Source organism: Molothrus aeneus, unplaced genomic scaffold, assembly GCF_037042795.1.
Source record: "Molothrus aeneus isolate 106 unplaced genomic scaffold, BPBGC_Maene_1.0 scaffold_71, whole genome shotgun sequence".
NCBI lineage: Eukaryota > Metazoa > Chordata > Aves > Passeriformes > Icteridae > Molothrus > Molothrus aeneus.
Window position 1 is genome coordinate 469,316 of NW_027099223.1, and position 24,564 is coordinate 493,879.

The 24,564-nt window shown below is 42.5% G+C and overlaps 1 protein-coding gene across 1 annotated transcript in view; it reads left to right on the top strand.

The window, feature by feature from the left end:
• Positions 1 to 24,564, top strand: part of LOC136571149 (polypeptide N-acetylgalactosaminyltransferase 18-like) — a 79,915-nt gene that overhangs the window by 26,757 nt on the left and 28,594 nt on the right. Inside the window, exons 8-11 of the mRNA XM_066571508.1 lie at positions 1,393 to 1,522; positions 2,144 to 2,205; positions 6,469 to 6,606; positions 15,353 to 15,448. Of these exons, the coding sequence (XP_066427605.1) occupies positions 1,393 to 1,522; positions 2,144 to 2,205; positions 6,469 to 6,606; positions 15,353 to 15,448 (426 nt within the window). The remainder of the gene's footprint in view (positions 1 to 1,392; positions 1,523 to 2,143; positions 2,206 to 6,468; positions 6,607 to 15,352; positions 15,449 to 24,564) is intronic.

Consider the following 24,564-nt stretch of genomic DNA (forward strand, 5'->3'; position numbering starts at 1 on the left):
TCTTCTCCCAGCATATGCTGAATGCAATTAGGCACCAGTTCAGAAAGAAGCTTTGTAAACATTCTGAATTCATGCCACATTTTCTGGTCTCAGGAGCTGCCAAATGCCTAAATTCAAGCCAGATGTCTAAATACATAAAATGCATGACTGAACAAAGTGCCTCCTTAGCAGAGCATGTGCCTGTAGGGTGGACAGATCTGAGGGGCCTGAGATCAGCTCCAGAACAGAATGTTTTTCCAGCCCACATCCCTGGCCACCAGGAGGGAGACCAGAATATGACCCCCTGGATGAGGGTACAAGAAAGAAGCACCCTTGCTCCTCTCATGTTTTGCTCTCTCAGTATCTGAGGTACCAAGCCTCAGGAGTTTCTGCTGGCAGTTACCATAAGGCAAACTCTGTCACTTCTCAGTGAGTACACCTGCCTCTGGGACACCCAGGGACTTGTTCAGCAGAATCAAACGGTTTGGGTACATCTGGTCTTTCACCTGAGCAGCATCCACTCAACCATGATGAATGGGCTGCCTTGATCTTGTTAGGAAGCTTACATGATACAAGATAGACAGAAAAAGGGCTGCTATGTAAAATAACTCATGTATTTCACTGATTCTTAAGTTTGCCAAAGTGGTTTTCTCTTTTGTTGAAAGCAGAAAGAGTAAATCAGAAATGAAAGCAGTAATTATGATTAATATTGTGTACTTTAGCTCAGTTGTGGGAGTGGGCAAAATTGAAATCTAATTGAGCAGGTAGAGTAACCTACATAAAGAAGCTATAATAAGAGTAGTTTCTAATCAAATTGTTCACACAGCATTTTCATTAGGCACTCTCGGTCTTCATCTCTCCTCAAAAGGAACAGATCTGGTCCTTTCTCAACCATGGTCAAAGTAAAGCATAAGGTGCATTTATATTCCTCATCTTCATGGGACTTGAGACTTCAGTGGCCTTAAAAAGCTGGTTGGCTTAGTTTCCCTACAATGACAACCTGCCTGGTTTATGATTCTGAGTAGTGCATGTATGGTCTGGTATGGACTGTGCAGAACCTCAGAGAAAAGTCTTGCAAGACTTAAAACTTGAACCAGGTGTTGTTATTACTTTGAATTCCCTAGAAATAATTTTATTAATAATCCTGAAAACAACTGAATGGATGCAGGCAGAGTGTGATGAGAGGCGACTGATACTGTAGAAACTCTGTAGTAGGGTGAAGTAACAGTAATAATTTATGATATGGCAAAGTAATAACCCTCCCCTCACAACCCCTTTGTGTAGTCCAAGAAGTCTTGAGCGGTTGTTCTCCTGACTAACAATGAAGTAAAAAATTGCAGCGTGTTTGCTGGAGGGCAGCAGTGCTGCAGGGAGCTGCCACTAGCAGGATGTCCTTTGCTTTCTCCCTGATAGGTGTGGCAGTGTGGAGGAAGCGTTGAGGTTCTGCCTTGCTCCAGGATTGCCCACATCGAGCGAGCACACAAACCGTACACGGAGGATCTGACTGCTCACGTCCGCAGGAACGCGCTCAGGGTGGCTGAGTGTCGGGTTCGGCTGTCTGTCTCTGCCCCGACACGGGTAGTGTGGTTCTTGGGTGGCACGCGTTTTAAAGGATGAGTCTGGACTCTTCAGCTTTTCGGTCTTCAGGTTGTTTATTATTTCTTATCTACAAAATTTTCTGTCTGCCCAACAGAGGTCTGATCTGCAAGCAGTCACAGGCACTCTCTGACCACCCACGGGGCGGTCATGTCTTTTTATACTAATATCTACGTACATAATATTTACCTTTATTTCCCAATGCTTTTCACCCATGTTGGCAAGTGCACCTTCACCATAAACCAATCCCCAAATGCCAACATCACCACAGGAGATGGAGGACAAGAAGAAGGAAGAAGAAGGACAAGACACGCCCTGATCCCTCCATCTTGTCTCCATAACCCCCCTGTACCTAAAAACCTTAAAATCTATATTTCACCTTCTAAATGTGTCCCTTTTACACCTTTTACTCTAAAGTGATTCTCTTGTCCTCAAACTCTCGTTATTTCTGTGGATGGATCAAAATCAAGCCACCAGACACTCTTGGCAACATTCCAGGATTTTCGAGACCCCCAAGGGTTCTCCTGGCATCTCTGGACATTGGGAACGATGTGCTGAGATCCCACAGCTGAGGTCTGGATGGATGAGTTTAAGAGCCAAGTCTATATGGCCTGGAACATACCCCAGGAGGTGAGTCATAAAGATCTGAGCTTTAGCTTTAGATCCTTTTCCTTTTGGTTACTTGGCACAGTCATATTTTCTGGAAAAATCCCCTTGCCCAGGATTCTTCTCCTGGGAAGCTTGGAGAAAAAGGAAAACAATAATGATCTCATTTGCTTCTCCTGTGTTTTGCTCCTTTGGAATGTGTTTGGAGATTCTTTATCCAACTGGCGATTGTTTCATTGGTTTCATGTGAATTATTTTGACTTATTGGCCACTCAGGGCCAAGCTGTGTTGAGGCTCTGGAGGGAGTCAGGAGTTTTCATTATTACTTTTTTAGCCTTCTGTAAGTATCCTTTCTGTATTCTTTAGTTTAGTGTAGCATTCTTTAATATAATATAGTATCATAAAATAATAAATTAGCCTTCTGAGAACATGGAGTCAGATTCATCATTCCTTCCTTCATCTGGGCACCCCACAAATACAGTAGTTACTACATTGAATTTTGATTTTTTTCTGGTATGTATTTATGTCTCACATACAGGCATAAGGTATATGCTCATACATACACAATTGCATATAAATATGTATATGTAGTCGTGTCTTATTCTAGAATTTTTTTTGTCTTTAGGTCCCTTAAAAATTAATTTCTTGTTTAGTTTATTCTCTTCACTGATGACTCTTCATGGATATTTTAAACTAGTAGCTGCAGAAATACAGGGGGGAAAAAACCATCAAATCTACATTTCACATCTTAATTTGAATTTTAGTCTCCTATTTACCATCACAGAGAGCTGTAATTCCATCAGATTTGTGAGGAGAGATCTGCCAGGGGGTGTTGACATCTATTGATGCAAGCGTGGGGTGTCTGATAAGTACTGCACATCAGAGTGAGGGTGGCTTGGTGGGTGTCATGACATGTTGCAGATTCTTGCAGCAACTCCCCACTGGACTGTCCTGATTTCTTTTCCATGGATGAGTACTGCTTGGTCCATTGAATTGAAGAGATGCTATCAGATGGCCAGCGTCAGAGTTGAGTTTGATTTTAGCTGTTCCTCATTTCTGTAGTCAGTGGTGTTTAATCTGTGAGCAGCTATGAGCTGAAGGGCTCGGAGCTAGGGGACTGCACTTACTCAGAATCTGGGTGATTGTTTCCACCTAGAGGCTGGGAAGCATGGTTCTGTTGAATTTGGAGTTTAACTTAGTACAGCTCTCATCATTATAGCAAAAGCAAAGTCTGGACTTAAATTAAAGGGCAGATTACTTTCTCTTTAATAAAATATCTCTAATTTGACAACAGTTCCGAGAAACTGGTTTTGCTGCAATTTCTGTGTCAATAAATAAAATGCAGTACTTCTCCTTTAGTTTAATTAGAAGAAAATGTTAGAAACAAAAAATCAGCTAAATACACGAAAACTGATGTTGGTTCAGCTGCTCTCAGTAGCTTCTTGCATCTCCTGTGATTAAAACTAGATAATTTTGGCAAAGTGGGGAAGTCATTGTCCTATTTTAGGTTGCAGCATTAGCCACATGATTTGCTATGACCATGAACAAAAATCCTCTATAACCTGATATAGGAAAGGACTTTTCTGAAAGTTCCATGTTCATGGAATCCAAACTGTCCTCTACATGTCCCTGTTTTAAGTAGTTGCACAGAAGTCCATACAGGAATAAAGACATTTCTGCACAGGATAGGGTTACTTATTTTAGGTCAAAGCAATCCCAAATGAATTTTATTTGTGAATAGCCTGGTAGATTTACATTTCAGTTTCTATTTCATATTGTTAATTATTTTCTTGAAGACTGGTTCATCTTCATTGATTAATCCAAGTTTTAGTTTTTTGACTCGCAAACAGAACATTAACGCAAAACTTAGAAATTCCTTTTGCTAACAAGGATGTACAGCACTATACACTGATTTGCATCATATTCATTCAGAGGTGATGGTGCTGTTGCTTAATCTTGTGCAGATTTGAGATCTGAATGCAATTAGAGATCAAATTCATAAAGAATGCAAAGGTAAATTGCAGCTGGGCAATTACAGGAGCAATTCTCTATCTAGAAGCTAATGAATACTGGTAATGGACTGTGTAGGTAATAGAAATGTATTTAGTTCCAATAGTCAGGACTTTCCATGAAATATGTTATTCCAAAGTGTTAAACACGGGACCTGATTTTTTCCATGGAAGAATTCCTACATCTCTGAGAAGTCAGATGTTTCCAAAGGTTTTAGTCTTTGGGCACTAATAATAATAATAATAATAATAATAATAATAATAATAATAATAATAATAATAATAATAATAATAATAATAATAATAATCCAGAGGAGTGAGGTGCATGTTGCAGTGTGCTGTGACTGCCCTCTTGGGATCTCTGTGGGCTTCTCTCTGAAGTACTGAGGGCTTCAAATGGAGACCTCCACTGCCATGGTGACTTCTGCATCACTGACACTTGGATAAATAGATTCAGAATAGCACTTGAAACCCAGAGGAAAGATTCTTCAAGTCCCAGAATCAGGAACTGTGCTTTGCATGTGTTCTGCCTGTGCTTCTGGTTTTGTTTGCTGGGTTTTTTTCCCCATCATATTCTCAGCTTTGGGGAACGCACTCTCTTATTGGTGCTGATAAAGCCAGTGTGCTACATGTGAGCTATATTTCTTCTCCAGCAGCATGAAAGGATGTGATTACTGAGGCCCTTAATGCTCTTTCTTATACTGTGAGCTGTGAGGGAGCAGGCACTGGTGCCTTCAGGGTTGCATGAGAAAGGATTTGAGAGGCAGTGGACCAATGTAGCACTTGATCCCAGGAAGCCTGGTTAATGCTTGAAGAGGAATGCTTGTGTGCTGGCACCCTCCTTTTCCTTCACACAAGCGTCAGGCACACTGGCAAGTGCAGCCACAGTGGTGCATGAGTGGGATTTGTTCACAACACCCATTGATTGTCTTTCAGCACACTACTGCCTCTTTATTTAGTCATTTGCTGCAAAATTCAGGAAAAAATTGCCACTTTAGGAGTGGCTCCATATAAAGTTTGACGGATTATATAGGGCTTGATAAAGGGAATCGCCATTTTTAAAATAGTTATGTCTAATTTGTGAATGCCAGATCACTGTTTCCTACTTTTTAGCATTCTTTGCCAATGTAGAAGTCAGTTTTACTTTAGTTAGAAAATGCCTCTATAATAAAATATACTTGTTCCATATTAGCATTAATTCGGTGCTTTGGGATGCAGTGGTTGTTTCAGCAGCTCAGAAATATAGATACTTACACAGATTCCTTTTTTCTTGTGTAACTAAGAAAATTCAGTGCTTTCAGTGGTTTTTTTTAATCTTGTCAAAATCTTTGGGGTTTTCATGGCCCAGTAAAGGCTGTTGTTTAAGGAGATAGATTATAAGATTTCCCTATGAAAATGTATTTATCCTGTGTTTTGCTCTGAGGGAGAATTCATTGAGCACAGCAAAATGTCTCATTTTACTTCCTGTCAAGAGCAGCCACAGATTTGCACTTAGATCCATCTCTAAAAATTTCTGCTGTGTGATTTTGATGTGATAAATTACTGATTTTTATATACAGGGCCTTTATGAAAGTCATGCTTTGTGATCTGCTCTTATGAAAAGTAGAAACTAGGTTAGCCAGAAGTGCAAAACAGAATAAAAATTATGGGAGAGAATATTCCGCAATTGCTTTTAACAAAAATAACAACTTCTCTCTTTACATTACAAAAGAACTTTAATAAGTGCTATTTCAGAGAGGTGAGCAGTCAAGCAGTAATCCAGACTTCAGAAATGGCCAGAAAGTGTCATACACTATTGATTAGGCCACAGTGGGACACCAGCAATGCCCATGTTTCTAGGGCAACTTGCTACTTCCTGCTAATTCCTTTTGGATTTGGAAAGTGCCAGGAAATTAGAGAACATCAGTTATATTCATTGGAGACTGGATCTAAAGCCCAGTGGAGTCAACAGGAGTAGTGCCATTCACCAGAGCACACTGTGGGAGAGACCCGGCCATGGTGAACTGTATCATATTTAACTGGGGCACTTCTGGGGTATGTGTGGGTAACAGACCCACTCCACAGCAAAAATGTGTTTATTGTCATAGTCAAAATGGTGTTTGTCTCTTGGAGATGGTGCTCTGCAGGGCCAAGGGCTGGGCTTGATGATCCTGATGGGTCCCTGCCAACTCCGTTTGTTCTGTGATTCTGCAGTGAGGGAGGTTCTGGGTGTGCGGTTTACACAGAAGTGTATCACTGATGTCTCTCCGGCTTTTTCTGCCCTTTGTTTCCTCTGCAGGACTCTGGAGTTGATATTGGTGATATTTCAGAGAGGAAGGCCCTAAGGAGGAAGCTCCAGTGCAAGACCTTTAGGTGGTATCTTGTCAGTGTGTATCCAGAAATGAGAATGTACTCAGATACCATCGCCTATGGGGTGGTAAGGATCCTGTTTACATTTCCCTTTGTACAAACATGGGGGAAAAAGGTGTAATAGTGGAAGTAATTAATGAAGACAATGCCTGACTCAAGTAAAAGAATCAGATCAATTTAGAGTCATAAGTTAAATAATATGGTTAGTTGACAGAGACAGCTGCTCTGCTGTCATTTGTGCTGAGATGTCCTGAACATTACCTTCCTCCCTGGTTGTTTGTTGTTTGTTTGTTTGCTTCATGGCTTGCCTTCCACACAGAAATACTCAAGGTGTGATTTTGCAGACACATTGGAGCTGGCAGGTTTGTGGCAGCAGGGGAATTCACAAAATAGACTCGGTATTTCAACTGCAACCTTGTTAAGATTGTAGCCAGATCTTAATTTAGAATCATGGAGTCATTTAGGATGGAAAGACCTTTAATATTATCAAATCCAACTGTTAAGGGCTGATGCTTTCTCTTACTAGATTTAGCCATTCAAGGGAAATGCTGATCCACCCCAGAACAGGTATCACAATCCAAGACGAACATTCCAAGTTGACCAAATCTCACATACCTAACCCATGTAGAGAGCACCGCTAGAGAGGTTCCAGAATCACGTTGCATCCAGCAGAAAGGGCAGCTAAATCCATGCATTGTGGGCTCATCATTCCTTGTGGGACAGTAGTGCCCTTGTCTGTGTTGCAATCAAGCTTGAGTTGCATGGTGCTAATTAGGGCAGAAGCAATTCTTGCCCCTCAGACACTGACAGGGCCCCAAACAGAGAGAGCAGGTGTGCATGGCATGGAAGATGAGCAGAGTAAATTAAAACAGGCCCATAATAAGGGAGTAGACCAAGGATGTAGGTCTACAACGTGAAAATGACCTTTTCACATTCTCTTCCACTGTCATTTTCACAAAAATTGATTCCTTTGAATTAGTTTTTTTTCTTTTTGTAAGACAATCCTAATTAGAAAATGTGAGAGCAGATGATGCAAGTGAAAGGTTTGTCTTCAGAAAACTGAGCTGTGCAGTGGGCCAGTCTGGCTCTGGAAGGGCCCTGAGGGTGCCGCAGAGCAGCTGCCGTGTTTCGGCAAATGAAGGGATGCTACGTCTTGTGAAGTTCCATGGCCCCTGTGATAATAGCTTAAAATAACCATGCTGGCTTTTCATACAGGCACACAAGAAAAGCACTTCCAGCAAAGGTTTAGGTCATTGCTAAATGAATGACTTAATGGTTACCTCCCAAATTAGTTCAGAACAATGCCAAAATCCCACCTGTGTGCGAGGAGCCTCTGCCACACGCCATGGAATTGCCCTCAGTGATGCTGTGATCCAATAAAGTGGGGAATATCCTGAGGAAGAAGGAGGCATAGCAGCTAAGTAGTGCATGGTTCTGCTTGTAGGTGGCTCTGGACAAAAAATCTTTTCAGGTGGAAGTGATACAATATAAATAAAAGATGGGTTGTGGACGAGCTAAAGTACTCATCTTAGGATCATCTGCACATTGTGCAAGTCAAAAGGAAAATCATTAACAGTGGTTTTATACTCTGCTGAGAGATTTTCATCAACCAGAAAGAGTAAGAAGAGTTTTTTACAGAAATACTGAGCACAGTGGTCAGCCTGGAGAACAGAAGGCTTCAGGGAGACCTTAGAGCAACCTTCCAGTACCTAAAGAGGGCTAAAGGGAGCTGGAGAGGGACTTTTCACAAGGATGTATAGTGATAGGACAAGAGGGAATGGCATTAAACTGAACAAAGGCAGGGTTAAATTAGATATTTGAAAGAAATTCTTTAAGGGTGGTGAGGCACTGGAAGAGGTTGCCCAGAGAGATAATGAACTCTTTGTCCCTGGAGATGTTTGAGAGCAGGGTGGATGGGTCTTTGAGTAACCTGGTCTAGTGGAAGGGGGTTGGAATGAGATAAGCTTTAATGTGTCTTCTGACCTGTTTACAACACAGGTGTCTGCTAGGGATGGCAGAAAGCCTCCCTTGGAATGGAAAATGCAAACCCCCTCCCTCCCTCCCTCCCTCTGAATTACTATAATTTTGAAATTAAAGGGGCTCTCAGGCAAAGATATGGGAATAGGAATAACAGTTCTTTACTATTATCTATATCAAGGCAAAACAAAACAATAACTGTGGCCTTAACAACAAACAGAACCAGGGAGCCAGTACCAGTCTCCTTGACTGCAGGCACTCTCCCCTTTGTTGTTCACAGCCAGCAGGAATGTGAGAAATAGATACTCACTTTTCATAGTTTAGGAAGGCTTATTAAACCTTATCAAAAGTACCACAGAAGACTGAGTAAAGAAAAAAGGTTACGGTGCTGGGAGCAAAAGATTTTTCCCCGCCATGTGCTCAGCCCCCTCACAATGGAGGTTTTCCCTTTTTAACCCTTTAACACCTGCCAAAGTTCTGTCCATCTACCCCTTCTTTGCTGTCCAGTGGTGGAGATCTCTTCCTCAAATCCTGATTGGAGATCAGGTGTCCCATAGTGATGACAAGCCAGCCCTCCCAGATGTCCCAACTCCAGCTGCCCCCTGATAAGGGGGTACAGCAGAACTATAAATCTATCAAACTTTTCTTAGCCTATGTACATGCTAGTTGTCCATTAATTGTGAGAGCAAATCATTGCATTACTCATCTATCACAGGAATGAGCAGAAATCTTGGGCTGGTGGGCGAGGAGGATCAGCAGTTTGGCGGAAGGTGGAACTGCAGGGACATGTGGGCCAGGCTCAGGGAGCGGCTGCGGCGTGCAGAAATCCACAGCAGTGCCCAACAAACAGCAGGCAGTCCTGGTTTAGGGCAAATCTGGGAGAAAACCTCCAGAAGGGGCCCCTCCAGAAAGCAAACCCACATGTGCCCTCCCCCCAGCCGGGTCGGGAAGGATTCCTCAGAGAGAAGTGGAAAGAACCTGTTTATTTAACAGGCACAGCACCCCCAGCACACAAAATGAACAATACCAGGTGACACCACTCTGTCACCACTCTGACAAAGATGACAACTTCAGAAAGTCTCTCTTGGGGGTGGTTGCTCTGTTATCAGTCCCTCCTGTGCTGGGGCAGCTGCTGCAGCCACAAGATGCAAACTCTCGGTGTTTCCCAGGTCCCAGTCCGGAGCAGGTTCAAATAGGCCCAAAAAAGGGAAAGGAGAAACAGTCCAGGGAAAAATTCGGATGGCTTAGCTAAGCTAACTGAGCAGAAGCAAAAAGCAAGAGCTAAGCAGAAGTAAGAGCAAGAGCAAAGTGAAAAGCCAAGCAAAAAGCAAAAGCAGCACCATGCACTGCCCTGTCTGTGTGTCTCACCAGCCATAGGGGAGTGGCTGATAGCAAAACCAAAACAAAACATTCGCTCTTCAGAGCCAGCCTTGAAGGCACAGAACATGATATCCAGCATGAACAGAACACAGGAATGGGGATACAGCATCACAACATCACCCTAGGACAAGGGACAGCGGGACAGCAGTGGCCCAGCTCCGAGCAGGGCGGGGAGAGGCGAGGTTTGGCATTCCTGGGGCACACGAGGTTCGGCATTCCCGGGGCACACGAGGTTCGGCATGCCTGGGGCACACGAGGTTCGGCATTCCCGGGGCACATGAGGTTCGGCATTCCCGGGGCACACGAGGTTCGGCATGCCTGGGGCACACGAGGTTCGGCATTCCCGGGGCACACGAGGTTCAGGATTCCCGGGGCACACGAGGTTCGGCATTCCCGGGGCACACGAGGTTCAGGATTCCCGGGGCACACGAGGTTCGGCATTCCCGGGGCACACGAGGTTCAGCATTCCCGGGGCACACGAGGTTTGGCATTCCTGGGGCACACCAGCAGATGGTGATCGGTCCCTCAGAGCTGAGCTCAGCAGTGCTGGTGAGTTCTCCTCGCAGTTAGCAATAGCCTGGCCATCCTCTCCTGATGCCAAAGAGCAAGACAAGAGCTGCCCCCAAGCCTGTCTCTTTTCACCTGCCCCCATTCTCGTGTGTGAAAAACACCAATCACTTGTTTTTAAAATTTTAAAAGTTTAATAGTAATAAAATGGTTATAAAAATAGCAATATAATTAGAGTAATAATAATTTGGACAATTTGAATTAGGACAATAAGAGACAGAAAGGACAAAGAGTTACGGACAGTCAAGGTACCTTTTCTAGGCAAAATAAGCCTGAAAATGGACCCATGTCAACAGAGGATTAACCCTTAAAAGCAACAGCCTGTTGCATATTCATACACCTCATCCATGATGCATAAATTCCATTCAAACACAGGATTCTGTCTGGGCAGTGTCAGCTTCTTCCTCTGAATCCTGACGGCATCATCCTGCCCGAGTGAGGCAGGAAGAATTTCGTTTCTCCTGATAATGGAGCAATAAATTCTCTTTCTCTGAAAGATTCAGGTGCCCTGTGGCTGCAATCTCACTGCCAGTCCTCTGTTTAAAAAAAGTATCTTACATAGCATAGATTCTATTTTAACAATATGTTATAACCTAAAACTATATTTAACACAGTACTTAAGAGAATTAATACAGCATCACTTTCTAACATAAGACATATAATATTCTTTTTAATATTTGCAAAAAGCCAATCATAAAATAGGCATTTTTCACATCGTGGTGTCTCTGCCTGCCCCCCAGAGAAACTCCCCAAAACCAAAGGAGTTCCTCTCCAGCACCCAGCCATCAGTGCTTCTTGGGGAAGCTTGGCTTCAGCAACTCAGTGGGAAGAAATTCCACAAGTAACAAGGAAAGAACAGAAGAAACCCAACCCCCAGCACAACCCAAGCCATTCTATGATCCTGTGATTTAGGTACTGCCCAATAACGCACACCATCATCATCAGCTGAGAGAGATGGGAGGAACAGGTCCTGTTTGTACCATCACAAAGGAAGTAGTGAACAACTCTGACAACAGATAAAGAAGGCACATATTGTGAAATACACAGCTTACTGTTGTATGAAATACTGTTGTATGACACAAGATTAGATGCCCCTATCCTTCTAGTAAAAGAATCACTTGGATGTCTGATCTTTTCTGTCTGCTTTGCTGTTTGCTTGCACATCTTACACCAGAGAAAGGTGTGATATTTCAAGGCAAGTCAGCTGCTTTCTGATTCTCTAAATGCTTCATTTTTTTTTTTAGAAAATAGAGATACTGCTACTATAGCATTATCATCAATTTAAAAAAATCATAGTAATTGAAAAAGCTGTGAGAATGGGAGTAAAGGCTAGGATACAGGCACCTACAGGGACACCCCACATATTTATTTCCTGAATCCTACATTTCCTCGTGTTCTGTGAGAGTTAGGAAAATGGGTGCAGCATTCAGGTCTAGCTTATGCTGTGGAATATAGCTAGGGTTGGGATTGGTGGCAGAGTAAATATTTGGAAAGCAAACTTCTTTCTAAATTGTGCAGTACCCTCCTATTTAGAGGAAAGCAATGTCACTGGGCCAAAAGCTGTTGTATTCAGTGTAACAGTCATTATTTGTGGGTTTCAGCACAGGGATTGTCTGTTATATTTTGTATTGTTTTTAAAATTAAGTCTTGGTAGGCCAAAATTGCATTACTCAGGTTAATTGTTGGTTGCCACAAAGCCACTAGATTTTGTGAAGTGATTGTTCCTGAGAATCTGGGCCTCAGATTTTGAAACAGCATTATTAGTTAACAGCTCAGTGGCTGTTTTGTTTCTGGTTTTTTGCTTCCTTTATTATGGGGATTGTTGTGGAAAAGCTTATAACGTTCACACCAGGATAAGCATTAGGATTGGAGTTGATGGAAGAAGTTTTGAAAGCACAGAGGTAGTGTTATAGATGGGTAATGCGATGGCTGGCTCTCCCAATTAAGGGATTAATACTGTGTGCATGTTAAGAGAAGTTTTAGTGGTGTAGAGTTATGTTATTGTGGTATGTTCTCCCCATATGCTCTTTCCCCTCCTCCTTGTATTGCTGTCACTGGATGGCCTGGGTAGCCGGGCATTTGGAGGGGAGGGCAGGCTAGGTACTGGGAGGCACAGCATGGCAACACCTGACCTCCTGTCAAATTGCAGGTGTTGGGAAAATTAATCCACAAACACCAGAGGTTTATGTCCAAAAAGGAGACAGAGTCCTTTTACTTTATTCGAACAAAGGGAGAGGCCACAGGGCATTCCCCTGGGATCTTTCAAATTTTTGGAGGATGCAGCCTCCCTTTTTATCCTAATTTCCTGGCTGCATTTCCCTTTGTTATACATGATCAAATCGGGAGCCAAATGTATAAGAAAATTTAGCAATGATTTATTAGATTGTCAGCAAAACAGAATTTCGATCAGAAAAAAAACCACCTCAGCCAAGGGCAGCGTCAGCCCCGGGACTGGCGCTGGGTGAACCTGGATCCGACCACCAAAATGTCAGAGTCTCCCCTTTGGTTCACACCGGCTGCTTCACGCAGCGAGCTTTTATATGGTTTATTCTGGCTGAGGCAGAAATGACCCAGTGTTCCTTTGTGTCCCTTCACGTGCAGAACTGGGTCCAGACATGTGCAGGGGTAGACAAAGTCCAGTTCCAGGTGTCTGGATGTTGTCAGAGCACTCCGGAGAAGTCGGCACCGGTGCTCAGTGCAGTAGATGCAATCTTGGAGGTGCAGATCTCTCTTGCATTCCAGGGAAGTGGTGCTCAGTGCAGTAGATGCAATCTTGGAGGTGCAGATCTCTCTTGCATTCCAGGGAAGTGGTGCTCAGTGCAGTAGATGCAATCTTGGAGGTGCAGATCTCTCTTGCATTCCAGGGAAGTGGTGCTCAGTGCAGTAGATGCAATCTTGGAGGTGCGGATCTCTCTTGCATTCCAGGCAAGTCCCCGATCACCCCGCTCAGGAAGGTTCCATTCATACGTTAACAGACTCGATATTATCTTAACAGTTGTCCAGAACTAACTGATTAAAAATAAGACTCTGCTCCCGGCTGGGGTGGTCAAAAGACATAGCTTGGATTTTGCAATATTTTATACATTAATAGCATGAATTATCTCTACCATATACAAACCTTCTCCTATTCCCCATTGGCTGAGGTACTTGAGAGGTTCAGACTTCCCGACATGCCTAAAACCGAAGATTTCCCTCTAATGTACAACCCTGCCTTTTAATTTTTAATTCCTATGGAATTTAGGGGGTTTTCTACCCCATTGTTTCTTTCATCTTTCAATGTCTAATTTCATTTCTCAGCAAACCTAAAGTTTATATGTAAAAGCAAATATCTTTTTCCATTCATCAATCAGTGGAATCCTTCCCATTGTTTCTTTTATCTCCCAGTGCTAGTTTTACCTACCAGCAGCCCCACCGCTTGTTTGGAAAGACAAATCTGCTATTCCTCTCACAGAGAAGCAGTTTCCACCTATGGACAGTGAGGAATTGACTGACAGACTTTGGGAGGGCCAGGGTTACCTGATGGAACACCAGTTGCATAAAGGTGGAGCCAGCCACTTTGTGGGGGAGCACGTGGTGGTTTAGTTCCACACTCCCAGTGCTGTGCTTTCTCATTATTCACTTATTTGTTGTATTTGTTAAGGTTTAATAAACCTTTGAAATTGTAAAGTTTGAGTTTATTTCTCACAGGTAATGATAGACCCAGGCATGAATTAATAAGGTGATACTTATCACTGGTTTGGATAGAGGGGGTGCTTAGACATCTGTTTGTGATTAGAGTCATGGCTATGCTGACATGATGAATAAGAAGTAGAAAGCTTTGAGAGAGAAGATTCTATGTAATGGTCAAGGCTTTAATTTTTGAGAGTAATGCTAGTATTTATACCTAATGCATATTTTCTCTCTAGTGTTGAGATGCATCCTGTCCATTACTGGATTTAGAGTTAGGTTTAGAGATGGAAGTCTTGTAGAGATGAGTTGATGGTTTTGATTTTATTCACTGCCTGGCTTCAGCCTCTGGTTTGCCCACTCTTCTTACATGTAGCTCTAGGCTTCCTTTCTAAAGATATTATTTTGGTTTCCTCAAAAGAGGCCCCTGTGCACAGCTGACAGAGCTGCCCAGCTAATTACAGGTGGTTCAAACCACATCTCCCCTCCATCAGGCAGTTGTGTCCTGTTCTCTGAGCCACCTAACACCACTGAACACCTTTATGCACATCCATGGGTATGCAGTGCACATCTTTGTCCTCACACTCTGGACAGACCTCCCTGCTATCTGTGCTCATGAATTTAGCACCTCACTCTTAGGAAATTCTGTCTTAGCATAGCCTAGGTTTCTCCCAGGGCTTTGTGCTGACCAGGGCCAAGTACTTTGCAGTCTGCTCATTGCTGTGCATGGGTTAGCCCAGAATAATCAGGGGAGCTGGTGCATAACAATTGCCCTGAAGTCTCCAGATGTCAGCTGAAAAAAGCAGTTTTTAGAATTGCTTCCAGAAATCAGAAGATTCTCATAGAGATTCTTACAAGCTATTTAATACCTCATCTATCTTGCTCAGCAGGATATATTCAGGTTCTCTCTATAGTGTGTACCAGAGACTAAATATTTTTAAAACATTTATCAAAAAATTACTGCTATCTCTGAAGGCTTTTTGAAATATACCCTGCCTGAAACTTTGTGTAACATTATTGAAATCAGTGGTGCTAGATTATCTGCAAGGAAGAATTTAGTCTAGATGCTTTCTCTTCAAGATCTTCACTGTAACATATTTTAATTTTGCATATTTCCTTCCTCAACTACATACAATTTATATTCTCAAAGAAAAGAAAGTAATCACACCATCTTTTTCTCATATAAAACTTGCTTGATTTCTTTTTCTTTCTGTTCGTTTTAGCTGCAGAATTCCCTGAAAAGTGATTTGTGCCTTGATCAAGGGCCAGACACAGAGAATATCCCAATCATGTATATCTGCCACGGAATGACACCACAGGTTAGTTTGTCTAATGATCTCTAATTTTGCTGCTGCTGTTAGCAGATTGTGTGGGAGGAACCACCTTGTACCTGTCACTGTTTTCCTGCAACAAACCCTTGGTAAGATGTTTAGTAGCTCTTTTAAATAGAGGCAGCATTATTCCTGCTGTAGATTGAGAAGCAATGGTATAATAATGCTTTGACAAGGAAGTTGATTTATTAATTTTGAAAGAATTTAAGGAATATGAGAGTCAGCACTGACCTAGATTTGCTGATAAAAGCTTTCATTTCTGATCCTTAACTGTGCATATGTCATATGAATGAAGCAATGCATTTTAAAACATTTTGCATGCATGCATAGTATACTCAGAGTTTATTTAGGGATTCTCTGAAGATGCCTGCTTTTTTACTTCATTTACTGTGTCATTTCCATAAATGTGAAATGCAGAGCCACCTTCTTCACACCATACAGCTGTGTCAAATTCCAAACCCTGCTCTTGTGAAAACCCCTCCTATAAATCTCCTTTTTTTCTTTCTCTGCTCTTGTCCTGCTACTGTAATATGTGCCAAAGACTCAAATTACCAAAACCTTTCCATTTTCCTACATAACAGCTGGATTTATTGCCTTGGCAGACAAGAGGGTTAAGACCTGTGTCTCCCCAGCTAAACACATGGGCTTAAGTGAAAGGGTTTTGAGGCAAATCTTGACAGGAAAAATAATGTTGCATGGCCTCAAACATGGTTTTCAAAGACAGATGAGCAGATTACTTAAACTTAAAAGTAATATATGCAAAAATGATGTAAAGGAAATGTGGGAGTGACCAGAGAAACTGAAAAATCCCTCCAGTTTGAATGATTTTTCTACATGACTACGCTTTATATTTGCTTTCTTGGGAGGATCCCATAACACTCCACCCTGTGGAGTAATGGAATGTAGTTGTACCCAGGAGTTGTCAGTTACTGATCTGACTATGCAGCAGACGAATCCTCACAGTATCTCAGGAATAAACAGAGAGCAGCAGGGTGGCCTTGTCCCCTGTGCCTCACAGTGAACTGGGAGCATGGGCTGGGTGAGCTGCAGATTGATTCTCTACTGCCCTGCCCAGCTGCACATGCTGCAGCTCTCTTCTGCACTGGCTTCCTTCACCAAGAGCCTTTCAGATTGATCACTAGTGACATTGTGCTGCAGTAGATTATGGATGATGAAGCCAGAAATATGTGAAAATCCCATCCATCAGCCTCACTCACTGCATGGGCTGTGCCTTATTTGTCACATAATGATGTGGAAGCCACTGTTTGCCTGCAGGAGCTGTGCAAGACAGTCCTCAGTGTTTGCAAAGGAGCTGTGCACTTCACCCCTGGGCCAGAGCCTTTATTCCTCATCTCCTGGCAGGGCACCCTAACTCTTGTGGCACCTCATCTGTGAGAACACACTGCAGGCATGCCTGTAAATTCCAGTTAGAAACTTTAATTATAGTTGAGAGACAAAGAACAAAAGCAAAAGTCACTTCAATTAGCACAGTTCAGTATTCACCAGATAAAGAACTACCTTTGAATGTCAGCTCAAGTTCTGTACAAATGAGATAGCAGCACACAAATGACCGAGGAGAAAGAGACAAGGGGAACTTTTCTAGAGCACACTCTGCTCCTTCATAATTAAAATGCCGTGTCTCCTCCCCATTACTACGTATTTCATTTTGTAACTACTGTTAACAACAACATCCAGAAGAGCCCATACTTGAGTAAGATCCCAGTAATGACTGAGAACTTTTTCAAAAGAGAATTAGACTTTTTCTGTGTTAGGGATTATGGTATTAAGAGGGAAAGAACTAACATCACTCAGCATACTCCTATGAGATTTCCACTGCAATGTTGCATCTCTTGCTTAGGCTGAGCTGCAGCCCAGCCATGTACTTTTTCTATTATATGTTGGAAATATTTGTATAAATATTCCTTTTAATCTTAGTGATCTTGCCAATAGCACAAAAGATACTGGTAAGATGTTCATTTTATTCTAGTAGTGGGAAATGCTGTTATTTTTCCTACCTGGCAGTCCTTACAAAAACAGATTAGTGCCCTGATTCAGGACTGGCTGTTTGAGTGTTTGGGTGATGCTGTTCTTAGCTCAGATGCAAAGTTTTTCTGTTGTAGCTATTCCATTTACAGTTTTATTGCTGCCACCACTTGGCACACTTGCATCTAGATGGGCAAGAATATATCTGACTGCCAGGAACCACGCCCTCATATGCATGAAAGTTGCTATTATTGGTTACTACTACAGCCTCTCTTCTAACTTGGATAACTTCTTTTTTTTCCTCCACTAACTGCTTTCAGATGTTTTTGAATTCTCATCTTTTTGCATGAGAAGTGGCTTAGATAAGGTGTTTGACATCAAGGAATTGTTTTACAATCATAGGTACTGTTTCCTTTTAATATGCTTTATATAGGAAAGAAATCATCAAAGTCAGTAAAAAGGGAACTGCATACCTGATATTAAAATTCCATGCTTGTTCTTTTTTTCTAGACAGTATCAAAACATCACGTATAGCTTCATAATTAAAAGCAGTAGAAAATATCCTAAAATATTGCAATTAAATGATCAGCAGTGTATTTTCCTGTGGTGTTTCTGTTTCGTTTTAAATAGAATCAGGATTAGTGATGCTAAGACTTCTGTGATTCAGATTTCCAAACCTTTCCACAGTCCACTCTGTGTCTACTGTCAGTAGCATTGGCATATTCACAGTTCATTCCTGCAAGTATCTTGGAATGCTTTATAACTGTGTTTACTTCATACTTCTATTCTACAGATAAACTGATGCAAATCTTATGTGTGGTTAAGTACTAAGATGGAATAGAAAATCAAAATATAATCTGTCCATTTCTGTATCCTCTGATACTGCTAATGTGAAAGAATTCCTCACAGCAGGGTGTTTGGCTTGGCCTGAAAAGACAGAAGGTATTTGAAACACTCCAGTCTGTGCTTAGGTGTGTTTCCTACCCTCCCTTTGTGTTCAGAGGTGCCTTCTGTGGCAGCTGTATTTGGTCCCGGTCCCCAGGAGCCTGGACACTTCGGGAGTTACGGTACCATTCACTGAGGGGAGCACCTTGAATGCTTGACTGGTGGAAAAAACAAAAAGGGTCATGATCCTGCAATGCACTCACATGAATTGAAGGGAAGAATTGCTATTCCTTTACATTTGGTGAGAATGAATTCATTACAAAATGCTGCCCAGATAATTAGAGTTTCTGTTGAGAGGATCCTTGTCCAAGTGGTGCCATCTGAACATGGCTAAGTAGCTCATCCTCCCAGTTCTTTTGCTGAAGAATATTTCTCCCTAAGCATCACATCTTTCCATTCCTGCCTTTGGACAGTCTCTGCCCAAACCAGCACTGTAATTTCTGCTCCATCTGTACAGCTGCACAGAGTGTTGGCATAACTCCCCAACTCATCTGCAGGAACATCACCATCACACCTCCAGCCACCACAGTGCCAGGAGGCAGCTGTTAGATGTGCACAGACCAAGGTCATCAGGTGGTTTAGGTACCTCTGATGTGCTGCTGGCCACTGTAAGGTATAGTAGAGGAAATGTACTTGAATATCTGTATAGAGGCTTTGCCCCAGAGGTCCCTGTTGTCCTTGATGGGCTGCAGCTGCCATGTCCTTAACTGGGCTGCAGCTGTGACCAATGAAGAGAACTGGGATAAAAGGGGGTGGGTTGGCCAGTCAGGGAGAGCCTTGGAGGAGCCCTGAACTGGGAGAGAACAACAGGCAGCAGAAGGAGTCAGTGAAGATCTGCAGCCATGAGAACACACCAAGGAGGTATGGACTTCAGAAGTCTGATGATATCATTATGGGACTCTAGAGAAATAATAGAACAACAACAGTCAGGGGCTTCCAGTGGCTGTGTCAGCCTGCCACATCAAGCCTCTCCTGTAGTGCAGTTGCTTGGCACAGCTGGACACAACCTGGCTTCTGCAACTGTTGAAACATCCAAAAAAGTAAATGCAACATGGTAAAGTATCTAACTACAGGAGTTAAACCAGGCTCCTAATACACTGTTTAGTGAGGGTAGAAATCATGTTGCTCTAATCACATAAGATCAGCTCAGAGGGAAAACACAGCATCTTCCCATCAGAGTGATGATTGAGGGAATCAGGAAAACTGGGAGATGGGGTGGCAGTGAGAGGAGATAAATGTGAAGGCAGAAGAACACTTTGGGCAAAACAGTAACTAAAACCAAGTTCTGTGAGTCTCTGGGGGTTTTGCTGAGTTTTTTGGGTTTTTTTTTATGTGGTTCATATAGAAGAGGATAAAGGTAGTGGTTTAATTCCTGAACTTGTTAAAGTAAAGCAACAATTCAGTCCTACATTTAGGTCTTAGAAGATGTATTTCCTGCTGTGTCCCTGTTCTGCATGGAAAAGATGGTTGTTGTAGTTGCAGTAAGTACATGCCCCAGGAATAAGAGCAGTTGTCTGTGATACGCTGTATCTGTTCACTCATCCATTCTTCTAAGTAAGAAGGAAATGCTCATCTTAGAGAATGGGTAAGAGCTCTTTTATGATAGCAGATCTATTTAATATTTTACAGTAGAGGTACTGGTGCAATTTTCCATATATTAGAAGATGTGCTGAAAAGATAGAGAGGCATAAGTTGACCTTTAATGGGAGGAAAAATTTCAAATGCTGATCAGAAGCAATATCAGAAGGGTACTCAGAAGATGCTATCAAAGACATTCAGTTCCTCAGCTTTTGCCGAGTAAAGCAGGATTTCCATAGAGATAATAGAAACTTCAACTGGCAAAAAAATCTGATGGAATTTACCTGGACTTGATAAACTCAGCTTTCATCACATTACTGCAGAAAAGAATAAGGCATTGTGTCAGCAAAAAAATAGTAGTGAGGGAGCTTGTGGAGTGCTCAGAGCACCACCCTGGGACGACAGGGGATGCTCCTGTGGAGAGACAGTGGGATTATTCAATTAATCAATTAACAGATCTGTTCCCCTCTGTTGGACCACATGGCTTACACTGGGGACTTTCTCACTGCGTGATGTCTTTGGGAGGATTTTTATTTCTTGCTTTTAAGAAAAACTGGTTAGTTGATGATGCTGTAGTGTCGTGAGCCACCGGCCCATTGGCGGCCGAGCGAGAGGCAGCGGTGCCACGACCTTCCAGGACAATCCAGCAACGGAGCCGCTCGCTCGGGGGCACAGGAACACACACACACCAGCACTGGCACAGCATCACAGGCACACACCAGCACTCACACACCATTACAGGCACAGGCACACCCCATCACTGCAGCACACACACCCCATCACTGCAGCATACACACACCATCACTGCAGCACACACCAGCACAGGCACACACCATCACTGCAGCACTCACACTATCACAGGCACACACCAACACTCACACACACACACACACCCCATCACTGCAGCACACACACCATCACTGTAGCACTCACACTATCACAGGCACACACCATCACTGCAGCACTCACACTATCACAGGCACACACCATCACTGCAGCACACACACACCATCACTGCAGCACACACACCATCACAGGCACAGGCACACACCATCACTCTCACACACTATCACTCTCACACACACCATCACTCACACACACACACACACACACACCCCATCACTGCAGCACACACACCATCACAGGCACACACCATCACTCTCACACACTATCACTCACACACCCTATCACTCACACACCCCCACTCCAGCACATGCTTCCAGCAGCTCTTGTAGGATCAGTAATGGCAAAGAAGTGGGAAGGCTCTTTTGAGTTTTGAGGAGCTTTATTCCAGCCATGCACGGACGGGGCCAGGCACAAAAACAAAAGGACAGCGCGGGCTCCAGGGTTGCAAATGGGGGCCGCGGCGGAGCACAGCATCAGGGCCAATGGGCTGAGGGCTCAGGGCACTACAGGGGCGGGACAAGGGGTGGCAGCCAATAGGGTAAAGGGGCGGGACACTGCAGCAGAAGGGGCCAATGGGTAAGCAGGGACGGCAGAACATTCTAGGGCAAATGCATATAAGGAAAAAGGGGCGTAGAGGCCAGCGGGCCAACCAGGGAGGCAGAACTGGGGTACATTTGCATATACAACAAAGCATCCTGGGAGAGGCTCTGCTCAGTTGCCTTGAACAGGGGAGATTTTTCCAATTTGGGGTCTGTCCTTCCAAGGAACCGTCACGGACCCTTTGTGTGTAGGGCCACCGGTCTCCACAACGTACGTAACAGAAGGTTCCTCACAGATTTTATTTTAATAATTTATAAAGTGTTTTCACTTTGTGTTTTGTGTGTCATGTTATCATTACCTTGCCTGTTTTCTGTATTGCTTAGGTGTTGCATTTGCCTTTCAGCCTTTGGGTTATTCTCTTCATCTTGAATTCTGTTGCCTTTCTGTATGACTAAATCCATCTTTATCATCTTTCTTGGATGTCTTGTCCACAGTTGCTATGTCTGTTATTGGTATGGAAGGAGAGGAGCATATATCTGCTGTCTTTATAGTTTGACCAGAAGCAATTTATTCAGCATTTTGTTAAATAGGTGAGGCTGGTGCAGGAAGAAGGCAAATAGAATATAAAACTGACTTCCAGGCTATGTAATGCCCTCTTTTGATAGGTTTTTTGAATTTTATATTATTCAAATAATTATTATTGAGCTTCTCATGGTCACTGTAAGAGCTTTCTTCCCTAGTTTACATTTTAAGGCAATTTGCCCAGAATATCTGTAATAAAAAAACTCCTGCATTGAAAATGTAATTGAAACAAACTGTTGAGAGCAACTGCAGTGCCTAAGAATTTAAAATTATCAGAGCATTTCAAGCTCTCTTGTACTTTTTTAATTTAGAAGAGATTAGAGTTGTTGCCCTGAATATTATACAGCAGTTTAGAACTGTTCTCATCTAGGAAATAAAAATGCACGTACATTTCCAGGCTTTTTCTTTTTTTTCTTATGCTATGCTATAACAAGTGATTTTTTTGTAAGGCTAGTTTTGGTCAAATTGATCTCAACAGGTTAAAATATCGTAAAATGTGGAGGTGAAATATTGATGGGCTGCTAGATGGGAAGCCTGATGCTAGATTTTGGATTTGGATTGAGAGCTGTGGGCTGGTGCTGAAGGGCTTTGAAGCCCACATCCCCAAATACTCAAGGTGTCATGGTTTTGGGGCTGCTGCCACTTTGTGCAGTGCTTGGTTGCTGCCCTGATCTTGGGGCCCAGAGCTGCCCCCTCCGAGCTCTCCCTCAGCCTCTTTGCAAATGAGCATTTCTTGTATGAGATGATGTAATACAACCATAAAGGAAGGGAAGGGCTTTCCTTTGCTAATTGGGAAATGGTTTTATTTCACACTCTTGGAGAAACAGAGCAGCTGTTTTGGGTACCTGCAGTCCAGTCTCATCATCTAATACTGTGGGAGCATTTCACATTTTGTGAGTGTGTTAATTTGAAATAGGTCAGAGTTAGATATTATGTAGCTATTACTAGAGTTATCCATATTTTAAAGATGTCTCTTCTCATTGCAAATTGGCACTTCAATCAGGAGTTTTTAAAACCAATTGTCGCTTACAGTCCAAATTCAGCATAAAACTAACAGTTGTTGGAGTACGTGTAGAGCGCTTGGAGATGGATGATGTAGTAATTGTGGGATGGCTGTCAATTTAAACGTGCTTTTGATTAATATTACACTGTCTCCTGTCGCTTCATCAGACAGAAATTCTGAAGGTCAGATTTTTGTTTCTCAAATTCTTAACACTATGTTATTAACTATTAGAGAAGGTAGTTAATACAATAGATGGAAAATTCACTTTATAGTTACTTTAGTTTTATTGATAACTTTATTATGTCAGTCCATTAATTGAAGTCATCCACTGGCTCATTTAAAATTCATGGCCCAAATTCAGTTCCCATGAAAGCACATTTAACTCCCTCTGTAATTACATGAGCCATATTACTTCCATAGCCTTCATTCAGATTCTGATCAGCAATTCAGCTTCAGCTTGGGTTCTCCCTGAGATTGTTCTGCACTTACAGAGTGTGGTTATTTGCAGAAATTTTATGGAATGATTGTATCCACAGTGTGTTTCTGTGAATAGGGGATTTTTTTTTTGTCCTGCTGGTTAACCAGCATTTGTCCAATTGGGAAGCACAGAGAATGTCAGAAATTATTTGTTCACATAAAATGTTGATTGAATCTTTATGAGTAACTCTGAAAAAAGAAATCTTGCATTGATTTGGAAGCCAAGGAAGGAGCTGTGTTTGTCAGATAATTTATTTGAAATCAGCAATCAAACTAGCTCTTAGCAAGATTTGAGTTCAGTCTAAACCTGAATACATTTACAGAGTGGATGCATTTTTCCCCAAGAAAATATGGGATAGTAGAGATTTTAATCTAGGGCAGTTTCAAGAGCCAATGGCTAGAAATTAAAGCCAGTTGGATGCCCATTAGGAATGTGGTGCATGTTCTGTCAGAGCAGGTCAGTGGCCATCACAGGAAGTAATTGTTGGCATCATCCAAGCTGACACAACTCTGTAAACTGTAATTTAATACAATACAAATCATTGCACTTAGAGGTAAGCACATGGAAATATGGAGGTTGTGGCATATGGGGGGGCAGAGTGAAAAACTGATTATTCTTTTTGGCTCATGAATCCTCTGACATGTAGGATGTAGCCTGTCACCTCAGCTTCCCTAGTGGCAATTGCAGCTCGGGCTTCTTGGCATTCCAGTTCAGTGAGAGGGTTCAGAAATAACGCTTGCTTGTTACAGTGGATGAATCATGGTGTGCCTTTAAAGAAATTGGGGGGTAGGGGTTTAATGTGTTTTTCTGTATAGCTTTAAAAATAGTTGTTGAATTTCTTGAATTAATTTTCCTTTTCTTTTTTTTGTTTTATTTCTCCTAAAGTGTGATTGCACAAATTATACAGCAATAGCTGTGTTATGCCAGGCCTGTCTGCTCAGCTGGCTGTCCACAAAGGCTCAAAGCAATCAAGTGGAAAAGCTGAGAAAAGCATTTAAGTAATTCTGATGTTACTACAGAATTAACTTTGGGGGGTTTTGGCTGGGAACTGCACTGATTGTGGACATTGGAGCTTTGTTGCTCTTGCTG